The sequence below is a fragment of the Zingiber officinale genome, chromosome 8A (genome assembly GCF_018446385.1).
Source record: "Zingiber officinale cultivar Zhangliang chromosome 8A, Zo_v1.1, whole genome shotgun sequence".
NCBI lineage: Eukaryota > Viridiplantae > Streptophyta > Magnoliopsida > Zingiberales > Zingiberaceae > Zingiber > Zingiber officinale.
In genome coordinates, this window is record NC_056000.1 from 31,104,139 (window position 1) to 31,126,945 (window position 22,807).

The 22,807-nt window shown below is 36.1% G+C and overlaps 1 protein-coding gene across 8 annotated transcripts; it reads left to right on the forward strand.

Annotated features, from left to right (window-relative positions):
• The first annotated feature begins 803 nt into the window (after positions 1-803).
• Positions 804-19,330, forward strand: LOC122008294 (chromatin modification-related protein EAF1 B-like). Of its 8 annotated transcripts, XM_042563993.1 has the most exons (24): positions 808-1,291; positions 4,171-4,380; positions 4,463-4,517; positions 4,612-4,709; positions 4,817-6,087; positions 6,187-6,239; positions 6,322-6,441; positions 6,529-6,780; positions 8,398-8,520; positions 9,584-9,664; positions 10,040-10,100; positions 10,180-10,766; positions 10,841-10,906; positions 11,224-11,275; positions 11,359-11,552; positions 11,849-11,902; positions 11,993-12,073; positions 12,501-12,638; positions 12,720-12,836; positions 13,113-13,213; positions 13,339-13,554; positions 13,660-14,047; positions 16,020-17,470; positions 19,030-19,330. In XM_042563993.1, the coding sequence occupies exons 2-23, from the start codon at positions 4,292-4,294 to the stop codon at positions 17,400-17,402; spliced, it is 5,580 nt and encodes a 1,859-aa protein (XP_042419927.1). In that variant the 5' UTR covers positions 808-1,291; positions 4,171-4,291; the 3' UTR covers positions 17,403-17,470; positions 19,030-19,330. The 8 variants fall into 8 exon arrangements, with proteins under 8 accessions (XP_042419928.1, XP_042419925.1, XP_042419926.1 ...); XM_042563991.1 differs by lacking the exon at positions 10,040-10,100 and having other exon boundaries at positions 807-1,291; positions 8,398-8,550; positions 10,101-10,766; XM_042563992.1 differs by lacking the exon at positions 10,040-10,100 and having other exon boundaries at positions 807-1,291; positions 10,101-10,766.
• Positions 19,331-22,807: the final 3,477 nt, after the last annotated feature.

The window sequence follows — 22,807 nt, forward strand, 5'->3', positions numbered from 1 at the left end:
TATGATTTAATGTAATTTGAATTATAAAAATAATAAATTGTTATAATTTAATGCACTTACTATAATTGAATGTAATTTAAATTATAAAAAATAATAAAATTTTATAATATGATTTATAAGACAAACAACATATAATCACTCTGGATTATATTCCAAATTTAATATTTGTTAAAATTTAAATGTTAAATATACTCTTTATTTATTCCCGGTACTAATTGGTACATCACAATCGTCGTTAGCCGTGCTAGCCACCACTAGCCATCGTAGTCAGCAGCTGTCGCAGCTGCTCGTAGTAGCTGCTCGCCGGCCACCACTGTAGCAGTCCGCCGTTCGCCGCCGGCCACTGTCTCCCAGCACCGGCACCAGCGCCAGCGCCGATGCCACTTATAGTCTCAAAACTCATATAATATGCTCTATATTTATTGTACGTGCCAAGAATTAATTAATCTAGCTGAGAGGGATGAACATTATTATTATTTTCTTATTAGATATTTAAATCTTATAATCTGATTATTTTTAAAATAGACAGTTCGATTTCACAATCTATGTAAATCGGAAAGTACTTATCCAATTCTGAGATTCAAATCTCGTTGTGATTCAAGATGATCAGATAGCAGTAGGACTGCATCTACGAGTACGCATTATTAGTCTTCGTCAGAGAGATATCTAATTGGATTCCAGATTCCTGTCTCCAGATCGAGTAAGTGGATCCTCTAAATCCGGACCCGTTAGTTTGCGTTCCGTTCGAGTGCGGCGTCGGGCTCTGTCCATGGCGCCAAGCTGGTTGGATTCGACCAGACCACCTCTGGGGCTCTTACATCTCCTTGTCCCATCTTCCCCTTCGCGACCTTCTCCTCCCTCCTCTGCTCTCGTCTTCGATCACGAACCCTAGTAAGCCTCGATTCCGAGGAACCTAACTGTTCTCCCCTCCCGCGATCTCCTCGGATTCTCGGCCTCCGGCTGTGCAAAATCTTGGCATTCAACTCGATCCCTGTTGGCGCTTTCTTCCATTCATTCGCACGTCGAGCCCTAACCCTAGCCTAGCCATCCATCCGCCTCCTTAGTCCTCAGGCGAGCTCATTCTTCCCCAATTACCTCTTTCTGATTCTTCTACATTTTACTATTTAAGTTCCGTGCTCCGGCCGACGTCAGAGAACGCTGTTTTGTTCCCTCCCTTCAGCAAGGGAGCACGACCTTTGCCTGCTACGCTGGTTTGGGCCATTCCTTTCGATTGAATTGAAGTGATCCTGGCGCGGAAAACGACTTCCAGCTCTTAAATTTTCCTGCAAAGGTCCTACTTCTCAGTCCTGCTTCGTTTTTCTGAATGCAAATGATATGGTCTTGCAGTTGTAAGCTCTGAATTGTTCTCTTTAGCATTGGTTTAGTATATCGTCAGTTATTTCTCGTGTATTCAATGCTGCTACTAGTCATTGCACGTGTGCAATCACTTGTTAGAATGAGATCTCAATGCGGTCTACTACCCGTCTTGAGCAAATTGCTTTAGGAATACCAATGTTGCTTATATAACCTTAATCATAAAGGTGTATCTATGCATTCCATCGATTTTGTTTTGCTTCGCGAGAGGATGCATAGGGTAGGAATAAGTTCATCGATGTTAATTTTCTTGTTGCTTCCAGAAATTGTTCCGTGTGGTCTTTCTCCATCATTTTGTTTGTTCTCTGCTATTTCTACTACCTTAATTTTTTTTCTCATTTATCCACAAATAACTGCTTAAAGCCCTACGAGCAAGATGATAGTTTCTCTTGATACATTTCATGGTGAAGTATGCTACATAATGCTTGTGAAATTCGTCTTAGATAGACTTGACATGGTTTGTCCACTAAAATGGAATTGTACAAAGATTAAAGTTTTGAAGAATAGAAAAACAACTAAACACGACATTGATGAAACAAGGAACAAGATTGGAAATTGAGTGGTGAAGGCTCTCTTTATAATGATGCTTGGAGTCAATTTTCTATTGGGTTCAGCCTCTGGAGGAGAACACTCTGAATGTGGAAAGTGGAATTAATAGCGTGTTAAGACTATGGAGGGTGAACCTGTCAATCAAGAGTGTCCATAGAGAGTGGGTTCTGTTGGTATCTTGTCCCTTGTCTAATTTATATAAGGCTGGGGATAAAAATAGAAATTTGCATTTCTAAGGACTTCTGATGGAGCATATATAGAGTAGTTTGGTATGGACATGATGTGAAGTGGCCATACACACCTAATTCGTGTAAGAACCTCTTTAATCCATTTACAAACAAAATAAAGGTGACAACACAGATGCTGATGACCAACGATATAATTATCTATCATGGAGTTGAATTAGATGGATCTCCATTGTTGATTTGGTTGGTTTGTTACATCTGACTGAAAAAATTCTAATCCCAAGGGATTGCGTAAGAAATGGGAGTCCAAACTGCCTGGTGGCTACTTGATGTCCATCTTGTCCCCAGAAGTTGTAACTGAGAACTGCACGGATAAATTAGCTGGTGTAATTAGTGTTCCAGGGTTAGACCTTGGCTAACCAAGATATGCTTGAGGTTGGATTCTGATATCCCGGTTTAGAAAGATCCTCCAGATACAGATGTGGCCTCGTTTATGAGTTCTAGTTAATGTAATTGAATTAACTTACCAGTACCATATTGATAATCAAATTACGAACATGACCAGCCATTAGCCACATATGAGAAGAAAGAATAGTCAAGAACAAGAACACTTATTGTACTTCTAAATTTACTAAACTTTTGCATTCACCACTTCCATCATCAGCTAATGTCTAGGTGATTCTCCAATACCAGTTTGGGCCAATGTGTCTTAGTTTTGTAATGTGTAAATGTAACCAAAATATTCCCACAGGCTAGGGAATATTGGTTTTGTTCCTCAGTTGTCTGAAGAAGACTCAATACAGGATCACTATCCTATTGTTTTCTTTTTGCTGGATAAGATGTTAATGCTTTTTTTTGCTTGTTTTAGCAGTAGACCTTTTCAGAAGTTTCTGTGAATTTTATCTGCAATTCTTATCCCGTGGTAAAATCTCATCCTGGAACACTTCCTCTCCTAATTTGTTGTAGTCTCATTTCTTGTCAAGAACTAACTGTTTTATTCAAATGCATCTCTCTCTCTCTCTCTCTCTCTCTCCTTTTTGGCTGATTACTGCCCTTTATTGTGACCATTTTGGTTGCAATAGCACTGTAAGTTTGGAAAAGAAAAAAAAAGGCACTTGAACAAACAAACAGAAATTAAAAATTCTGATTAGTAGAAGAGTATATAGATCTTAAATTTTAATATTTTATCATCTTCATAATGAGACTATTTTTTGTTCTATACTCAATAATCATATAGTTGTTTAATATTCGCATGAAATCTGAAACAAAGTTTCATTGTGCATCAAAGTATTTCTTTACACTCCTTAAATTTTAATTTATCATTTTGTTGGCTTCTTTGAAATTGCTGCTGGAGCTTGGCTAAAATACTATTTTGTGAAGCAGCTTCATTGCTCTTGTATTGGGTTACTACTTATGTTTTGTATTGAGGACTTAAAGGTACAAAAATCATAATTGAGCCAACTAGCATATTGGAGCTACTTCTTTGTGTATCAAAATGTTGTAAATTAATTAGATAAATGTATTGCAGGGTTTCCAACGGTAAAGGGGAGCCTTGGCGCAACGGTAAAGTTGTTGCCATGTGACCAAAAGGTCACGGGTTCGAATCCTAGAAACAACCTCTTGCAAAAAGCAGGGTAAGACTGCGTACAATGGATCCTTCCCAGGATCCCGCAAGGCGGGAGCTTCGTGCACCGGGCTGTCCTTTTTTTTTTTATTGCAGGGTCTCCAGAAAAGGGATTTGGGGTTAAGGAATCCATTTTTTCCATCTACCATGCCTTGTCTAATGCTATATTTTATGTTTAGGGATGTACCTTATAACTTATAACTTTTGGCTAGCATTTTCAGAAATAATTCCAGATAGAAACAGTGTAGATGCATGTTTAACCTCACTCTACCCATACAGAAGGCTACAAGTATATGTTAATCATCTAAGAAACTAAAAAATCTTCATTGATCCTCAACTATATTTTTTATTTAAACCTTTTGGATGTGGAAATGGGCTTACACATTGTTTATTTTCCCGTTATATTTATGATAGTTGCTGACTGTAATATTCTTTTAGTTTGCAGGAGTAGAAATGTGTAGACCAGAGATTGAACAATTGGTTTAGTGATGATTTAGCATCAAATACAAGTATGGGCATAGCCCAGTGTTTTCTCTTCCAGTAGATTAAAGAACAGCCCATGGGAGGCGTTGTAGACTGTGCATTTGGTGTAGACACCAAACTCTCACCAGGTCGTGCAGAAATTGAGAGGGCTCAGGCTGAGCTACAGTAGGTTTTCGCTGATAAAGTTGTTTCGGCTTATAAAATTTGTAATTGCTTTGAATTAAATGTATTCATCTCTTAACTACAGGCACGAATTTGAGATTCAGGAAGCGCGAAGAAGGGAGCTGGAATTTCTTGAGAAAGTATTTGCAGATTAATGTCTTAATTCTTATTGAACTGTCATGCTGATCGTTTCAGCATTTTCCTTATTTGGTTGTCTACTTTTGGTTGTTGTAGGGTGGAAATCCCTTGGATTTTAAATTTGGTCATGGAGCTTCTGCCAGTGTACAATCTACTTCTTTTACAGATCAACATGCTGAGCCATATGTAACCAGGTTTTGTTCCTCAGTCAATGTACATAAGATGGTTTTATAGTAATAATCACTTACAGTTCTATTATTGAGCTATCTTCCTTCTTTTCCCCCCTGGTTTTGCTTGACAGTGAAGCTAAAGGTAGCTTCACATTGGATGCTTCACCACATGGAGATTCAGTTGAAAGCAGTGGGAAACCTGGTGGTTCCATGAGTCGTGAAACTAATATTGGAGATAATTTGTTGCTTTTTAAATGGGAAAACATCAAAGTTCATGGAGAGAGATATGCGAAACATAGAGGTAAAAGAGGTAGTGTTGCTCTGTTGGAACAATCATCTCAAGTTGGTGTAAATCACAATATGAAAGAAACAGATGACTCTGTTATCTTTCGCCCTGGGGCTAATGGACAAGCATATGCACGGCGTAATAGATCGAGAACAGCTCGTGATTCTGGTAATCTAAGTTTGACTGATTCTGCTTCCCGTCATGGCAACAAAGCTTCTGTTGCATCGTCAAATGCGCCTACTCCTAAGGATATAAAAGCCCAAGATAGTTCTTTCTCATCTATTTCAAGCGCAAAGGAAGAAAATCAAAATTGCATTATTAATGTTTTAGTGGCAGATGATCAAGTGGATATCCCTTTAGATATGGAGCAGAATAATAACACAAGCACTAACATGACTGTAGACGAAATGCCTGAGGAAGTGAAAGAAATCAAGATTACTGAAATTAGGCAGTTAGGTGACTCCTGTATTAAACATTCATCTATTCCTGAAAAAGCTTTTAAAGAAACCTCCTCTCAGTCTTTTGCTATTATAGGAAAGGATGGTCTTCTTCCAGTTAGTTTGCCTTCTACCCCATTGGACTCTAAGGACTCATGTGATGTTGGAAAACTCAATGGATATGATGAAACTAAGCCCAGTTTCAATGAGGATGATATAAAAATTAAGAATTTTGCTGAAGGCCCAACTAGCAAAAACTTACATTCAGATACTAGGGACAAAAATACTATTGCAAATGGTGCTGTTAACAGTGAACATCCTCATGATGATCAGTCCTTGATGCTAAGGTCCACAAATGGTAGATCAGGTGGAGATGTTAGGGAGCAGATAACCGCTGAACAGTCTCTGCTAGATACTAGCACTTTGAAAGAAAACAACGAGGCATTCAATTCTGATGCCTCCATTAATGCTAATAACAAATCTAGGCCACTTCATCAAGACCTTAGTGACTTAGTTGTCTGGATGAAAGATAATGTTTCTGATGGTAAAACTGTGATTGTAAGTGAAGTCACGCCTGCTACCAACTCAGAACCTGAGAAACTGAATGATGAAATCATATGTGAGTCAGAAATAAAAGTGGATAATTCTTTAAGTCAACCAAGTTCTATACAAAAAGCAGGTACATGCTTGTTACTTTCCTCTGCTTCTGAATATGCAAAGGTCATCCACAACAACAAAGGCTCCTTGTTGATCACTGTCCTTCAAACTTCCACTGCAGATCAAAAAAAGGCACATGAAGATGCTATACTAAAAGAAGCACAATTAATAGAGGTATAATGCATATGTCGTCATGGTGCATGCCAAATTCATGTGATTATTCAACTAGAAAGATCCAATAAATTTTGTTCTACAGGCAAGGCTTAAAAAGGCTGGAGAACTATCCGTTAGTAGTATGTATCTTGAGAAGCATCATAAATGTCACTGGGATTTTGTGCTTGAAGAAATGGCATGGATGGCAAATGACTTTATGCAGGTACATCTAGAGCGGGATTCTTTGTCATCATTTTGTTACAGTGTCTTAATGGTTTGTTTCAACGTTACTTAAACTAATTTTAAACAGGAGCGATTATGGAAGACTACAGTTGCTTCTCGAATTTCTAGATTAATTGCTTCTTGTGGTCAAGCGAAGTTCAGACAGGAAAACTTATTGTGCAAGCAAAAAAGTACTGCTAGAAGTTTGGCTAAGTCTGTTATCAATTTTTGGCATACAGCTAAGCTTATTTGTAATGACAAGACAACTAATGGAAAAGAGTTCAAATCAGATAGTATTAGGGCATCAGATGCCAACGAGGCTAAAGTGAAGAGAGAGCAGGTTTGACTTTTAGTACAATGTATTATTATATAGTTCATGTTTATGTCTCTACAATAGTGGGGCTGGTTAAAACACTTCATGTTAATATGATTTCGATTGCTTTTCATCCAATTCTCCATTCTTTCATATCTAGAGATTTATTTTGGACCATTTCTGTAAGTTCAAATTGCTATTGTTGTTAAGAGCCTAAAATTATAGAATCAGACTTCTCAACCTTATCAAATTCAACATTTCCATAGTAAAATGAATGGTTCCATGCTGGAATTTTTCTAGTGCTAATAATTGAATTACCACAATCAAATTTCAGAATAATAACATTTCGATGGTTATTCTGTGATACTTTCTACAGATTAATAATAATTAATATCTTCATTGATGTGTTTCCTATAAAGGAGAGAAAGCACAAAGGAAAAGAAATGAGTGAATGGAAAGAAGTATCAAGGGAGAGGTGGAAGAAATTGTTCTCATTTGTGCTTCCTGGGAGGATTGCAACTAGGATGGAATCTTTGCACCTTTCCTCGGAAGGAAAGGGGAATACTCATTATGTCTTTTGTTCCACCGTTTCCCTGGAAGGAAAGAATGAGGGAAATACTTATTATTTTGTTATATAGATTTTTCAATCATTTAAGATAATAATAGGATATAAACTTAAAAAGTCAATTTTATTTTTTATTTTTAATAAATTCGTTGGTCTGATGATGGCTTGAATCTTGGAGGATTCAAGCCACCAATGTGTGGTCTAGAGGATCAACAGCAATTTCAAAGGAGTTTTTTCAGAACTTGAATCTTGGTCTTTTGGGTCATTGTGGAGTAATCTCTCTGTTGTTTTGCTACTGAAAAAATAAGGTTTAAATTTTGTTCCTAGCCAGGCTTTTAGTCCTTGGTTGGAATGAAATAGTGTAGGTCTGTTTTACCAGTGCAGACATATACCGAGGAGAAAAATAAGGAAGAAGCTTACCTTGTCACTGCATTGGAGAACCTAAAAGGAGGAAGGATCGTGAATCACTTGAAGGACGAATCACTCGCATCACCAACGTTGTAGAACCGTGAGAGAATCACTCATTGTTGCCAAAGGGAGTAATCGCTCGACGTTCTTGCTCACTTTTGGCAGATCGCAAGGAGGATTGCTCGCAACCTCACTCGCTATAGTTGATTTGGTCACTGCCATCAAATCAGAATGAGGAATCATGAGGAAGAAGGTTTTCTGTTATTGTTGTTAACTCTTTGATATTCCAGAGCTGTTCTGCATCACGATTTCACAGTGGAATGATAAATATCCAGCACGGCTTAAGATTTCAATCCATCTTAAAAGAATGCTTAGATGAATTCCTAGGTGCTCTAACCAGTGTTACTTTACATGCACTACAGATCTCATTAACGAACTTGTATTGTTCTTCAATTAACTATCAAACTACCATGATAAGTTGGTAGAAATAAAATGCCATCTTGTTAAGCATGCTGCTTTTGTCTTGCTAAAATAGCATCATGAGCTGTATGATACTTTCTATCCTCTGTTAAGTATCATTCTGTTGCATTCTTGTAGACTTATAAAGCATTGCGGTGTTATTCGTATAGATGTATGATATGTTTTCTTTTGTTTTTTTTTTTTTGGAGTAGGTTCAAGATTCTGTCATGGATTATGCAGTTAGGTTCCTGAAACATAATGGCGACACATCATGTCACTCTACCTTGGTAGAAGCACCTACAACTCCTGACTGCCAAAATGGTCCAGGCATTTTGGTAATACCTTCAGAAGGCAAACTTTTTGAAGTATGGATTAAATTACTTCCTACTATACATAGCATAATTTCTTATGGCATTTTGCAGTTTGATCTTAGAAAGTGCTTCATATCCGTGGTACTTCTTTGAGTGGTAGTATTCTTGCAGACATTCTGCCTCATGTTTTATCACATATCGTCATAGTTGTAAGAATCATATAATGTATAACTCTTATTGTAAGATATCATTCATACATGTAACAATACATGTCGTATGTGAATTGGAAAATGTCTCATGAATCCATTTTTAGTATGATTCTAGACAAGAAAGAAAACTCAATCAGAATTAAGTTCAACCAATCATAATAAATTCATTCCACCTGAAACCATATATAAAAAAGGAAAGATGAATTTTCTATTACATGGTACAACAATAAAAATGGAGAGTTGAGAGTCAAATTGTTAGAAGTCTTATGTAGGAGAAACCTTTTAGTATGGAGACTCAAAGATGATATGAGGAAAAATTGAACACTTGACACAGTCTGAAAAGAAACATAAGTCTTGCCACATCAAGACTTGAGTGAGAATGTAGTTGACGGTGGCTTAGAAGAAGTATTGCCGATTGAAGCCTCCTTCATCTTCCCCTTCCTCTCTTCATGTTGTGCTACTTTTTTCTCCTATTCATCTCTTAAGTTGCATTAATCCTATTGACTCTGAATTGATGATGAAGGTGAAGTGTACTATGAGTATACTATTGTTGGAAGTAATTAAGGATCAAATGTCCCATTGTCCATTTGAATTCAAATTTAGATAAAGTGTAATAGAAACTAATTTCTAATTTTTTGATCAGGGTGAGATTTGAAACTCTATTGTTTTGTTTGTGTGATGATCTCCATGCTACATTACTTATATCATTCTTATATATATATATAAACTGTTATGTAGAAACTTTGGAACCTATTTTACAAAATTTTAACAGTATTTATGATTAACTATTCCAAAATTCATGGATTCTCAATATGTAGTTCAATTTGGGAACCTTGCATTTGATTTCATCTCATACTGCCACTGGTTTGCTTTTGTAGGAAATATTTTTCTATGAAGTTCCTCATGGTGCGATGCAAGCATACAGAGAAGCCATGGAAACCCAATGGATGGATTACAAAGTAAATCCTTGTTCCTTTATGTTAGTTTGTTACCGAAACTTATAAAATGAAGCAAGCTGTTTGCAGCCATTTCAATTTTCTTGGAGAACAATACTTGTTGACACTAGCAATAAAAACATCCTCTAGTGCTTGTATCCTGACAATCTTTTTCAGAAATATTTGTTTCTGAAGTTTAATTTCTCAAAATGAATAACTATAGCAGGTTAAAATCATTTTCACCAGTTTATTATGTGAATGCTCATAACTTGCATAGTCTTAACTTAAGTATGCTGTGAGGCTTGGCTAACAAGATCACTAACAATTTTCTTTTATCTCACCATCATCAAACTTCAGAAATATTTGACTAACACAAATATTTTACTTGATCTTTCCTAGCAACTTGCTAATTCTGTGCATCAGGAAGAGTGTGAGACATCTCTTTGTAATTCAATTGCAGGTGACCATTATTACTTTCAAGCATTCCAATTTTGATATTATGGTGAAGAAACCCTTACTGTCATTGTATTTCGATATAGCTGAACATGGAGAGGATGTATATGAAGAAGAGGAAGGTGAAACTGGCACTTATCTTCTGCCTGTAAAATTTGAAGGTGGCCTGTCATCAAGGCTTGCTCACAAGAACAGAAAGCATACGAGGCAAAAATCCAGTGCCATGAGACACAATGGAGATGGTGCTTATTTTTCTTATAAACCTTGCTCAGAACGCAAATCGGGAAATCAACCTTTTATATCGACCGGGAAAAGAAATTCAAGTACCTTTCATGTGGGTTCATTTCCAACAAAACGTGTGAGGACAGCTAGTAGACAGCGATTTGTCAGTCCTTATCCTTCTGGAGCTCTTGTGCCATTGCAAATGACTAGTAAAACTGATGCATCAAGTGAAGACACAAGTTCTTTCCTAGATGATCAGAGTTCATTACATGGTGGACCTATGGCTAGGAAAAACATGGGAGTTGAAACTATTGCAGACTTTGACAGGCAGTTGCCATTTGATGGTGAAATTTCATCAAAATCTAAGAAAAAGAAGAAGAAACCGAAGCATTTAGGATATAAGAATTCGCTAAATATGGGCGAACCTGGTCTTTTGGTTCTTCCTGAAAAGGTAAAATCTTTTTTGTTCCTTACCATTTTATATGTATTTCTGGTTGTAACAGCGCTTACTCATATCTATTATAGCATGGTTCAATTCGGTCGTCATATGAGCAAAGGTTGCAAACTGACTCTACAATTCAGCGTGAACAGGTGTGTTGGGAATATGTTTTGCGGAATGCTTTACATGATGCGGTCTAATGAAAATTGAAGGACCATTACATGAGATCCATATGAATTTTGCCATCTCCAAGAATGTTCCATTATGGAGTCCCATGTTTTTTCCCACCCTTTTTTTTCTTTTTCTTTTTCATTTTTTGCCTAAATATGTAGCTTATAGGAGGAGCCTTGAAATTATTCCTATTCCCTAGCATCCAAAAAATGTTACCGAGCCTCTCGCTTTCCATTGAGTCATTGCATGGTTGTAGTGCATTTTTACACTAATTGTCTATGCTCCATGTTTATTACAGAATTCTAAAAGGAGAATGGAATCTCAAAATTTTGATTCAAATGTAAACACAGGTAGTTCCTTTTTATTTCCTTAAACTGAATATTTAAAATTTTGGAATGTAAATAAGATATTTACTATTTCATGATTACAATAGTTTTTGGGCAACATGCTGCCAAGAAGCCCAAAGTATTGAAGCAAATGATTGAGGGATCTCCTGATGGCCTTATCCCTTTTGCTGGGTCATTGCCTTCACCGGTAGCTTCCCAGATGAGCAATATGTCCAACTCAAATAAGCTTCTCAAAATCATAGCTAGCAGGGATCGTGCCAGAAAGTGTACCACATTAAAGGTACAATATTTTCTTTTTTTGAACTTTTTAGCAAGCTCTACTTGAAATATAGTATAGCTAGATCTATAGGGAACTCTGAGTATTTTTATTATATATAAGTTGTTTTTGGAAGCTCATTAGCTATCTTTGGTTTCATCAGTTCTTTGAAATTGTTTCCTTGGGTATCTAATTTTCTAATCTGAAGTTCTTTGTGGAACAATAAATCTATAAGTCTGCTAGTGCTATGTGCATATTCATATTTATCCTGACATCAGCATTTTGTTGTTACTGAAAAATTAACTGTTTCCATGAGGCAGATGGCTGCTGGACAATCTGGACCTGGAAGTCCATGGTCAAATTTTGAGGATCAGGTTGCTATTTGTTTATTTGAATTGTCATTTCTACTTGTAACAATGTTTTTCCTTGTTCTTGAACAATACCTAATGCCATGCCGATTACAGGCACTTGTTGTCCTTGTACATGATTTGGGTCCAAATTGGGAGCTAGTCAGTGATGCAATGAACAGCACGCTCCAGTTCAAGGTGGAGTCATTAATTATGTCCTTTGCTCGGAATAACTTTCATGGGCCTATAATCTTGCTATTACAGTTATTATTTCTGTGCTTATTTTCTGGTATTGCTTTAAGTTCTTCCTAACCAATAACCAGACTTTATATATATATATTTCTCATAAAACTTTCCATTTGTTCTATTTATTTCTTGCATGATTACCTTTTAATGGTGTATGCATATTTTTTCTTACTGCAATGAGTTCCGCAATCTGCCACTTTGTGGTAGCTTGAGCCATATGTTGCTCTTCTTGGAAATTAGTATGGTCGATTTCTTAAGAACACCTTTCTGCACTTTGTTTGGTTAATTCATTTTACTTGGTGAAAATTTTTTCATTAGGAATATTTAATCTGCCCACCGTATTCATTGTATTGATGAAACTCATGCTTTTATGTATCAGTGTATATTCCGGAAACCCAAAGAATGCAAAGAACGACACAAATTTTTGATGGACAAAAGTGCAGGTGATGGAGCTGATTCTGCAGAAGATTCTGGCTCATCACAACCTTATCCATCCACTCTGCCAGGCATTCCAAAGGCAAGCTTTTGGTTGCTTATCCTTTCATATGTTTCTGTTTTCCCCAGATAGTACATTATTAATTTTTGCAATGTGTATCAGGGAAGTGCACGGCAATTGTTTCAGCGTCTTCAGGGACCAAGGGAAGAGGATATATTGAAGACACATTTTGAGAAGATTATTTCACATAGGCAGAAGCTTTCTTCCTGTAGTCGCCAGGTCCTTATATTGATTCATCACATTTTAATTTTTGTATCAATAACTTTGATAGTCGTTTCCCTTTTTAACTTGTTATGTTCTGAGATTTCGTTTGTATTCTCCCAAGTTATTGCAACTTGGTTTGTAAAAGTGGTGATGATTTTCTGTTTAAAGTGTTCTTTCTGATTTTTTGTATTTATAAAAGCTGATAGCAAACTCTCCAATTTTGTGTTTTTCTTCTCAATAGCTATTACTTTGCAAAAGGATTCTATCTAAATATTATGTTTTTGTTTGAAAATTGGTAATCAGGAACCAAAACAAATTACAACAGCTCATAGTTCTCATGTAGTTGCTCTTTCCCAAGTATGCCCAAACAACTTGAATGGAGGGATCTTGACGTAAGCTAATTTCTTTATCTGCCTTTATGGTTGTCATTTTTTGCTTAGATGTTATTCAGTCTTTTTATCTAGATATTTGCTTGCTTAATCATTTCTTAGATCTCCTTTTTTTTTTTTTTGTATAGGCCACTTGATTTTTGTGAATCAATGTCTTCAAGCCCAGATGTCTATTCACTTGCATATCAGGGGCCTCACACTGGTAGCTTAGCAGTCCCAAGCCATCAGGGTCCTGTTACTTCTGCCCTTGCCACATCGAGTTCTACAATGTTACAAGGGTCTACTGGTCTTGTCCTAAGTAGTAGCTTACCTTTAACATCTGGTCCGTTGAATCCCTCTTCTAGGTAATGAGAATTATAATTATTTTCGTGCTTATGGTGAACTCTTTTGAATTTTATGTGCATTCATCTGTACTTCTGGCTCTTATCGTATTGTATGTGTTGCTATAGGGAACCCCAGAGGTTTGGTGTGCCAAGACCATCTGCAGTTTCTGTTGATGATCCACAAAGAATGCAGCAATATAGCCAAATGATTCCAGGAAGAAATCATCAGCAACCGAATGTGTTATCTGGGACTTTACCAATGGGAGCTGACCGTGGTGTTCGAATGTTGCCTGTTCCTGGTGGTATGGGGCTGATGTCTGGGAGAGGAATTCCAATGCCAAGGCCAACATTTCAAGGAATAAGTTCCCCTGCCATGTTGAACATGGTCACGAGTGGAAACATGGTTTCAAGTGGTTCACATGGAATTCAAAACCCAGTCAATGTTCATCCAAGTGCTGTATCTAGCCAAGGAAACTCAACGATGCGGTCACGGGATCCCTTGCAAATGATACGGGTTAGAATATCCATTTTGGCTTTCTCATTTATCTCAGATAGAGTTTTAGTACAACTTGCATTTCTACACTGTCGGTTGCTCACACCCTTTCAAAGACTTATTTGACAAAAATAACTGTTTTCCAATATGAATGGCAATCTCCAGACAAATATAATGTCTTTCTGTGTTGACCTTATAGTTATTCTGTTCATCATTTTAAATTCATATTTCTATCGGACATGACTTATTATTCTGAAAAGGCTTCTGTTTTCTCACAGGAAACAAAGCAAAAAAGAAAAATAAGAAAAAGGACAAACAGGTTTTATGATTACTCTTTTAGTAGACATAACACAATTTTTTGGTTTAAATTTTGATTTGAGTGTGTACATTCAACAAGTTATTTTCTGTTCCATTATTTCCATTAGTGATCATTGTTATTAAATTTAGGTTTCTAATTATGCTTAATCATGTGGATTATTGAACATCATCAAATTTAGGTTTTTAATTATGCTGCAATCATGCAGATTGCCATATTTTACTATTGGATGACAACTTAACGCAACCCGCCTCCATTATCCGGGCTTAGGACCGGCCATGGCAGGGTAATTAGTTATAAGCGGAGTTATATTTATTGAGAAAAAACTCCTAGAGACGTGCTTAATATTGTAGGAATAAGTACTTAGACGGTCAATAAATGCCTCAGTTAAACGATGTGAAATTATGATAAATACATATCAAACGAGGAAAAGGAAGACAAAAAAAACTTAGTTAGCAACAATAAAATAAGATACAATTTATTTAAATATAGATGATGATATAGTAGTGGATAATGCGAAATGGCGTTAGAAGGATCCATATAGCCGATTCCATCTAGTGGGATAAGGCTTGGTTGTTGTTGTTATTGCAATCATGCTGATTATTAAACACCACCATATTATCACTTGTTTATTTATGCATATCTTCATTTTATAAAAAAATTAATGGAAATTTCACAGTTTTGCATCTGGTTGCCATACAGATCGTCATGGTCTGTGTTTCATTGAAATACATTAAAGATAATGCTACATTTGAGCCCACAAAATTGCAGTACTTCATATTCTAACTTGCAAGTTAGATAATTCTTCATGAATCTTTATAAAGGCAAAACTGAACCAAGGAACTCTCAATGTCCTTCGCTTTTAAATTTTTGGGTATCCTTTGTTGCTCAGGAAGGTTGAGCCCTAGATGACACGTGGAGCACTGCTTACACTGTCTTTATGTTTCTTTATCTAACCTTCCTCTTCTTATTCTCCCTCTTCCTTTCTTTCTCTCATTTCTTGGCGTCTAGTATTAATCTAAAAGATGCAGCATTTCACTTGGCCACGGTTGGATTGAACATAACAATAAATTGTAATAGCCTTTACTTATCTATGTTCATTTAGATCTGCATATAAAGTAAGAAAAAGAAATAAAACAAATAGTATTATATAAAATAATAATGAGATTATATAAAATTGATGCATAATTGTGTAGGGTTGATACAGATTTTTTTTTTGTGGTTTTTTTTCAACAAGCGAAGAAAATGATCAAGGCTATAAAGCAGTGTATGTGAAGATACAACTTGAAGCATATTTGTTGTACTATCTTTAAATGTTAAAGGAATTTGGTTAAACAAACTGGATTGGAATGCACGTCATGGGACTATCTATTAATTTGTGAATTAAGGGATGACTTGGTTTTTGCTAGCTCAAGAATGAGTTGCAATGTTTTACTTGTCATCATAACTCAGATTCATCTTACAACTTTTTAATTTGAACCATTTCCTTGACTGTACAAGGATAATAAGTGTGCAAAACAGTGAATAACTAGTCCACCAAGATAATGAACAAATTTGGCATCTCAGTATATGTAGAAAATATGTTTCAGGAATATCATTAACCTTTTTTTTGTAGAGATTCATTTATTTATTGATTGATGGTGATTAGCCTGATTATTACAATTTTCTTTTGTGTAGCCCGGTCAAAGTCCTGATGAACACAGACAGATGATGCAAGAAATGCAGATGCAATCCTCACAGACAAATGGGCAGCCTGTATCTCCTTTCAATGGTATTAGTGCCTCCTTCCCTAATGCAACGACAGTTCCTGCATCAGCTCAAACATTTCCAGTTCAGCAACACCAACAACCTCATCAAATGATGCAGCAACAACCCCACATACTTGGTAACTCTCACCCTCACATCCAAGGCACAAACCATTCAAGCTCTCATCAACAGGCATATGCCATGCGAGCTGCGAAAGAAAGGCAACTGCATCAACGGATGATACCTCAACTGCAACGTCACATCTCTGGACCAAATGTAGTACCGCCTACTCAAACTAATGCGCAAGTCCAATCTCAGTCACCGTCATCTTCTCCTGTGCTTCCAGTCTCTTCACAAGGTCAACAGAAACAGCAAAACATATCAAGGAACCCATCATCTGGAATGCCAAATCAGATAAACCAAAGGCAAAGGCAACAGCTTCAACAAAATCAGCCAAGACAACAACAACAACAACAACAACAACAGCAAAGACAACCCTCACAACAGCAGGCCAAACTTATGAAAGGGCTAGGCAGAGGAGGCATGTTAATTAACCATAACTTATCAGCGGATTCCTCTCAAGTAAGTGGCTTTTCAACAGCTTCAAAGAATCAACTTTCTGATAAAAACATCTTGCAACAAAGCCAAGGTTTTTTCCCTGCTAGCTCAGGTCTGAACCCAACTTCGAACCAACCTGGAAATCAAGCAAATATCTACCTTCATCCACTTCCACAATCTACAAAGCAACCATCACCAGTTTCTGATACAAGCAATCAGGGCTCAACTCAAAATTCACCCAGACATAGCATGTTAATGCCTCAGCAAGCTCCTGTCCCATCTGTTTCTCTAGTTAAACAACAACAGTCTCAGCATCGCTACTTGAATCAATCTCAACCTGGCATTCAGAGAATATCAGTTCAGCAAAATCGTCACATCAACTCTGATAGGACGACACATGCATCAACTGATCAGGATTCAGTTGCTCAGGTGGTTACAAGTGCATCAATTGCTCAGTGTGCTGATTCAACTTCTTCTGTGGTTTCATCATCAACTCAGTGGAATCCAGAGCCATTATACGATGAGGATGCACCTAATCCAACAAGGTATGTGGTTAGCTCAGCACAGGAAACTGTTATGGCGAGTGACACTTTAGTACCTTCTTCAAGTCAGGGTTTATCACATCAATTATCTGGAGATATGTCAGTGCATGGTAATATCAATGGGGGACAGTGGCAGCAGCAACAACTAAAACATCAATCTCAGCAGCAGCATGAGCAACAGCTTTCTCGGAATTCAGATTTGGGAGCTGGGTGATTGAGTATTAGTACTTGGACCTTCCCTTCCAAGACAGTCTCCAACTCTTATGTAGCACTAGTGTACAGGTAAACATTGTAGGCCATACTATTAATTTGGGTAGTCAATAATAGACTAAACCATGCAGGAGTTCATGCTCGTGACATGCAGTTCAGTCCTCTTAGATTAATGTTCTAACAGATTGAGCATATACCTGAAGATGAATAATCCTAAGCCAATACTAATGGGATTATCTTGTATATTTGTTATAGTGAAAGAAGTAAAAGATTCAAATAATACAGCTAATCATAGTGTACAACCTCACTGTTTTGGGTTGTGGCTACAGATATTATATACTAAGCCATGCTGTTTGTTCTCAGTGGGGTAATTGAATTTCTTTTAGTTAAGAATTTATGCCTCCTTTATAACTCACACTTCGTTATCCAATTATAGAAAATAATTGGAGAAAGTAATTACACAAATAGGTGTGCATCTTTTGTTTGGCGAGTGCAAATATTTTTCTTGTTAAATATCATGGGTAATATGCCAACTCATTTTTGAGTGATAAGTACGTTCACTGTTCATGCTCTTGCTGTTTGCAAATTCTACTAGTTCATCCCTTAGGTATTTTTCTTGTTGCTCATTTGATTTTGGATGCGACATTGTGCTTAGACTTGCCATCTGGCTTTGTTATTACTTCTTAGCTGTTGAAGTCGCAGGCAGCCCAGGTTGGTAATCCAGTGCAGTTTAATTGGGTATTCGGATGATACTTTTCATTAGAATTGTCAGATTATTATCAGTATAATTCATACTGTACTTGATTATCCATGACTGATTTATTGAGGTCTGTCCCGTCGGGGCGGTGCGATGGTTAAGGCATGGGGTGTTGCCACATGAGGTCTTGGGGTTGAAACTCGGCGTGACCGAGCATAATCTCCCCTATGTCTTGGCCATTTGCACTAATGGCTAGTAGCCACCTGTGATTTACCTTCTTCGTGTTGGTCTAGGGACGGGTTGGCGGGGAGCGCTGGGGGCGAGCGAATCGCCTTTTGCCACATGATTTATTGAGGTCTGCACACATCACTGAAATGATTGTTCACAGATGGTTAGTGGTTCATTGTGTGCATGGGAACCTGAATCAGTCAAGATAGGATTTATTTTTACTAGTCCATCCATATTGCTAGATTATGCTGAATGCATTTGAAAGGGGATATATTTTTACCAGTCCATCCAGATTTCTAGATACCCATGGATTCTTTAAAACTTGCTTGAGCATGTTTTCTGATCAATGTTTGTTGGCTAACTTTGAGATTTGCCATGAGTGCCTATACTTAGCCTATCCTATGAAGTTAATTACTTTGGCAGCATTCTGGGGAAAAAAACATATGGTACAGTTAATTCAAGCATACATGTAACAACTATGTATGATTTTAAATTAACATAAATCAAGAGTTACCTAAACTGGCTTCTCTTAGTTGTCTGCTACGTGAATCAATTAAATAACTGGTATTCCTGAAGATGTGCCATTATTGCTTAATGCAGTTCACATTTAGAGATATAATGATCATAAATGACTTGACTGTATGACTTGTGCTCTTATGTGAAAAGATACCTTTTTTGGTTTGCCTAAATTTGCTCCATTTTGTAGATTTGCAGGTAGTGAAGGATGAGGAACGCTGCCTGTGCTCTTTCATTCTTATTTGGTGTTCAGTTTATCAAGGGACAGGCACAATTTGCGCATTGCGTTCTCAAATGTAGGCTTCACACACCAACTCGATCAAAATACTCTAGCATGCAGGACAGAAATGTCTGTCATTGTAAGCCAAAATGCTTTTGTAGTTATGCATTGTAATTGGGCATTCAATTAAATTTTGTGCCCATCACATTCTTGTCCGTGTAGTACAGTTGTTGGACCTGCTTAGTGAGTGCAAATGAAAATTTGTATAGAAGTTCTTGTTCCTTTTTTGGCCGAAATATCTAGTAATACAAGTTGGTTAATAAAAATTGCCTCTCTTTTTTTGTTTAAAAAAAAATTGTTCAAAACAGAATGTTCACAACATTATTTATAATCTATTATGCCCCCCACTGTTCAAATCAAACTGTACAGATGTTGGGTAGGCATAATGATCTACACGGGTGGTCGAATCAACTGACTCTAGGTACATGCATGCCAGTCATAAATCTCTCTGCTGGAGATATAGCAAGGATTAGCTTGTTATTGTAACTAATTTACGTTAGTTTCGATTAATATCTTCATATTTAATTGTTCTTGCGTAGCTCTGAGTGGATTTGCACTTGTTTGGCAATTACTATGTCGTTTCTTTATGTGATGGATTTGCACTTGTTAGTGGTTAGTGATACACTGAAACTCTCTTCTCGTTTATTATTCCTTTTCTTCTGTCCAACTTTGAACTCATTGCCTGTGATCCAAGTTGTTTTAATCTCAGTGTGGCACGAAGCTCACCAGCATGCAAGCAGAGATTGATACCAATCACCCAATTTAGAAATTAACAGAATATTTGGCTCTCGCAAACTTAAATTGATAACAAAATAATATAATTACTGTTCTCTGTAGAAAAACATAACATTTATAAATCATATTAAAAGTTAACATCCATTAAATTTTCACGAATTTAACCTTAAAATTGATATATCTGAAATGAGCAAAGTGACTCGTACCTTCATATGGACGATCATACTCCGGATTAACCAGCCATATCCACATGTCTTTATTTCAGGTCAACTCACTGTTTATATGCACGAAGACCACGTCCCAAGTCAAAAGGCCGGCTTCACCGACTTGGTTGGTTGGCATGCTCGAGCTTTCTGTCTCAAGTTCTTGAGGCTGTTTGGAACCATACCTAAACACAACCTTCCATTCTACTTGCTCTTGATACTCATACCTGCTCTTAAACAAGTTCTTGCATATGGTCCCCCATACTATCTATTCCTGTAGGCCCAGATCATACCGCAACATGTTGGTATGTCTCGGCTATATTTGAGTATGATCTTCCACCTATCAACATCTATAAATAATAAAATATATATACTAGAATAAAGTTCCTAATCTCGCACTCTTTATTTTTAATGTCATTGCATTCTCTTTACTTTTACTCGTGTGTAACTTAAATATTAGAGGGATTTTGTTTGATAACTCTATTGCTCTTTGATGCTCTTTTTAGTTTGTGCACGTTGGGTTGGATTAGGGTTGAGCAATCGGTTTAAATATAACCGATTTAATTGAAATTGAACAATATATATTTTTTTTGATCTAACCGAACCGATCAAACTTTCTAATAAAAATCGAACAAACTGAACCAATAAAATAATTTTCGACAAAATTAATCAAAGTTTTCAATAATAATATATTTCTATCCGATTTTAACTTTCAAGTCAACAACTTTCAGAATGTATGTTTGCCTATCATTGCTAGTGACAACTTTGAGAACGTGATATCATTAAAGATTATACAAAATCACAAGTTATATAATATTCTTTGTCCAAATACATAGACGGAGCTAGGATATTGGTTCAGTGTAAACAAATTGTGGCTACCACCGATGGACACATTACGGAGGGTGCCTCTCTAGGTCTAGTTCCAACGACAAGCTTGATAGTAGTACCAAGATAGCTAGAGGCTTTTGCAGCTCGTGAGTAGTGCTTGCAAGCAACAAGGAATGCTTTTAGGGTGAGATGAGCATAAACAACAATAAAAAATCCTTGGAAATTATCCCAAATAACAAATAAGGATGCTTCTTGAGTTGTAAATAAGGTCCATTATCCTCATAAAATATGGCTATTATTTCTTAATGATGTATAATTTCTGATGCCCTGCACTAGGTTGCCAATAGTTGTAAAATGAACACAAGGACATATGCCATGGAGTTTGTAGTAAAGCAAACAATTGAATTTTTGTTTTAGCAAGTTTATTCTAATCAGTTCGATCACTTTATTAAAGTCTTCTCCTTGATTTCAAAATCAATCTTCACACCAAAGTCTACAAATTAATAATGCTTGGAGACAAATTGGTATTCTCAACGACCCTATAGAAAAAGTTAGGGAAGGAATTGAAGTTATCAAGTATTTTCTTTTAATACTCTTTAATTGTTTTCTTTTTTTATTGTTGATATGATCAAATAAGAAATGTGGAAGATTCATCGTTATTTCAGTTAATAGGACTCTTAATAAAATTTTCTGTGAAATACTTTTATTGACTAGTAGTTTTTTTTTTGTTTTTTTGTGTCCAGGGGCCCAGTGTGGGTGCTCACATTGGGCTGTGATGGCTCCGTCTATGTCCAAATAATTAATATTTAATAATTGTGGCAGTAAAAAAAAATTAAAATAAATTGATTTATTTAATTTAATCAATTAAAAATTTTAAAATAAGACTGAATCGAATTAATTAAAATAATTAATATTTATTAATTGAATTTTTTTAAATTTAATATACATTTATATTGCTAAGAAAGAAGATAAGAGAGTAGTGAATGAAATAAAAAATGAAACTTTTGAAAAATTATATTAAGAATTAGATATACAAGAAGGAGAAAGAGACATTTATAGAATAGCTAAAGTGAGAAAAAGGAAGACAAGAGATCTTATCTAAATAAAATGTTTTAAAGATAAATGTAATAGGGCATTAGTAAATGAGGAGGAAATAAAAGAGGAAGAAATATTTTCATCAACTTTTTAATGAAGATTTATGATCAACTTAACTTAGATAATTTAAGTAGGTTAAATGAGTATAGAAATTTTAATTTTTATCGTAAAGTTCAAACTTCAAAAGTAGAACAAGCTTTAAATATGATGCACAATGGAAAAATCGTTGGACCAGATGATATTCTCATAAAGGTATGGAAGTGCCTAGGGAAATAAGGTATTGAATGACTTACAAAATTATTTAACATGATATTAAAAATAAAAAAAATGTCTGATTAATAGATGATAAGTACTGTAGTTCCCTTATTTAAGAACAAGGGGGGCATTCAAAATTGTGCAAACTATAAGGGTATATTAAACTACCGAGTCATACCATGAAACAATAAAAAAAGATTAAGGAAGGAGAACACGGTGATCGAAAATCAATCTGGGTTCATGCCTAGAAGGTCGACAATAAAAGCTATACATCTTCATAGACAATTAATTGAAAAATATCAAGAGCAAAAATAAGATCTACACATGATATTCATTGACTTAGAAAAAACTTATGATAGAGTCCTAAGAGAAATTATATGAAGAATTCTGGAAAAGCGAGGTGTTAACGTAATATATATTGAACTAAGTAAGGATATATACGAGGATGTAATGACTAGAGTAAAAACTTTAGGAGGAGCAACTAAAACATGTCCAATAACGATAGGGTTACATCAAGGATCCAAGGATCATCTCTACATCTTTATCTTTTTACACTAATTATGAACGAACTT

Bases quoted from the DNA above. Each gene is read 5' to 3' on its own strand.
- LOC122008294 (XM_042563987.1), top strand. From the start codon at position 4,292: ATGGGAGGCGTTGTAGACTGTGCATTTGGTGTAGACACCAAACTCTCA. The intron at 6,240-6,321 runs GTATAATGCATA...TTTGTTCTACAG, and splicing joins AAGAAGCACAATTAATAGAG to GCAAGGCTTAAAAAGGCTGG. The intron at 6,442-6,528 runs GTACATCTAGAG...AATTTTAAACAG, and splicing joins TGGCAAATGACTTTATGCAG to GAGCGATTATGGAAGACTAC.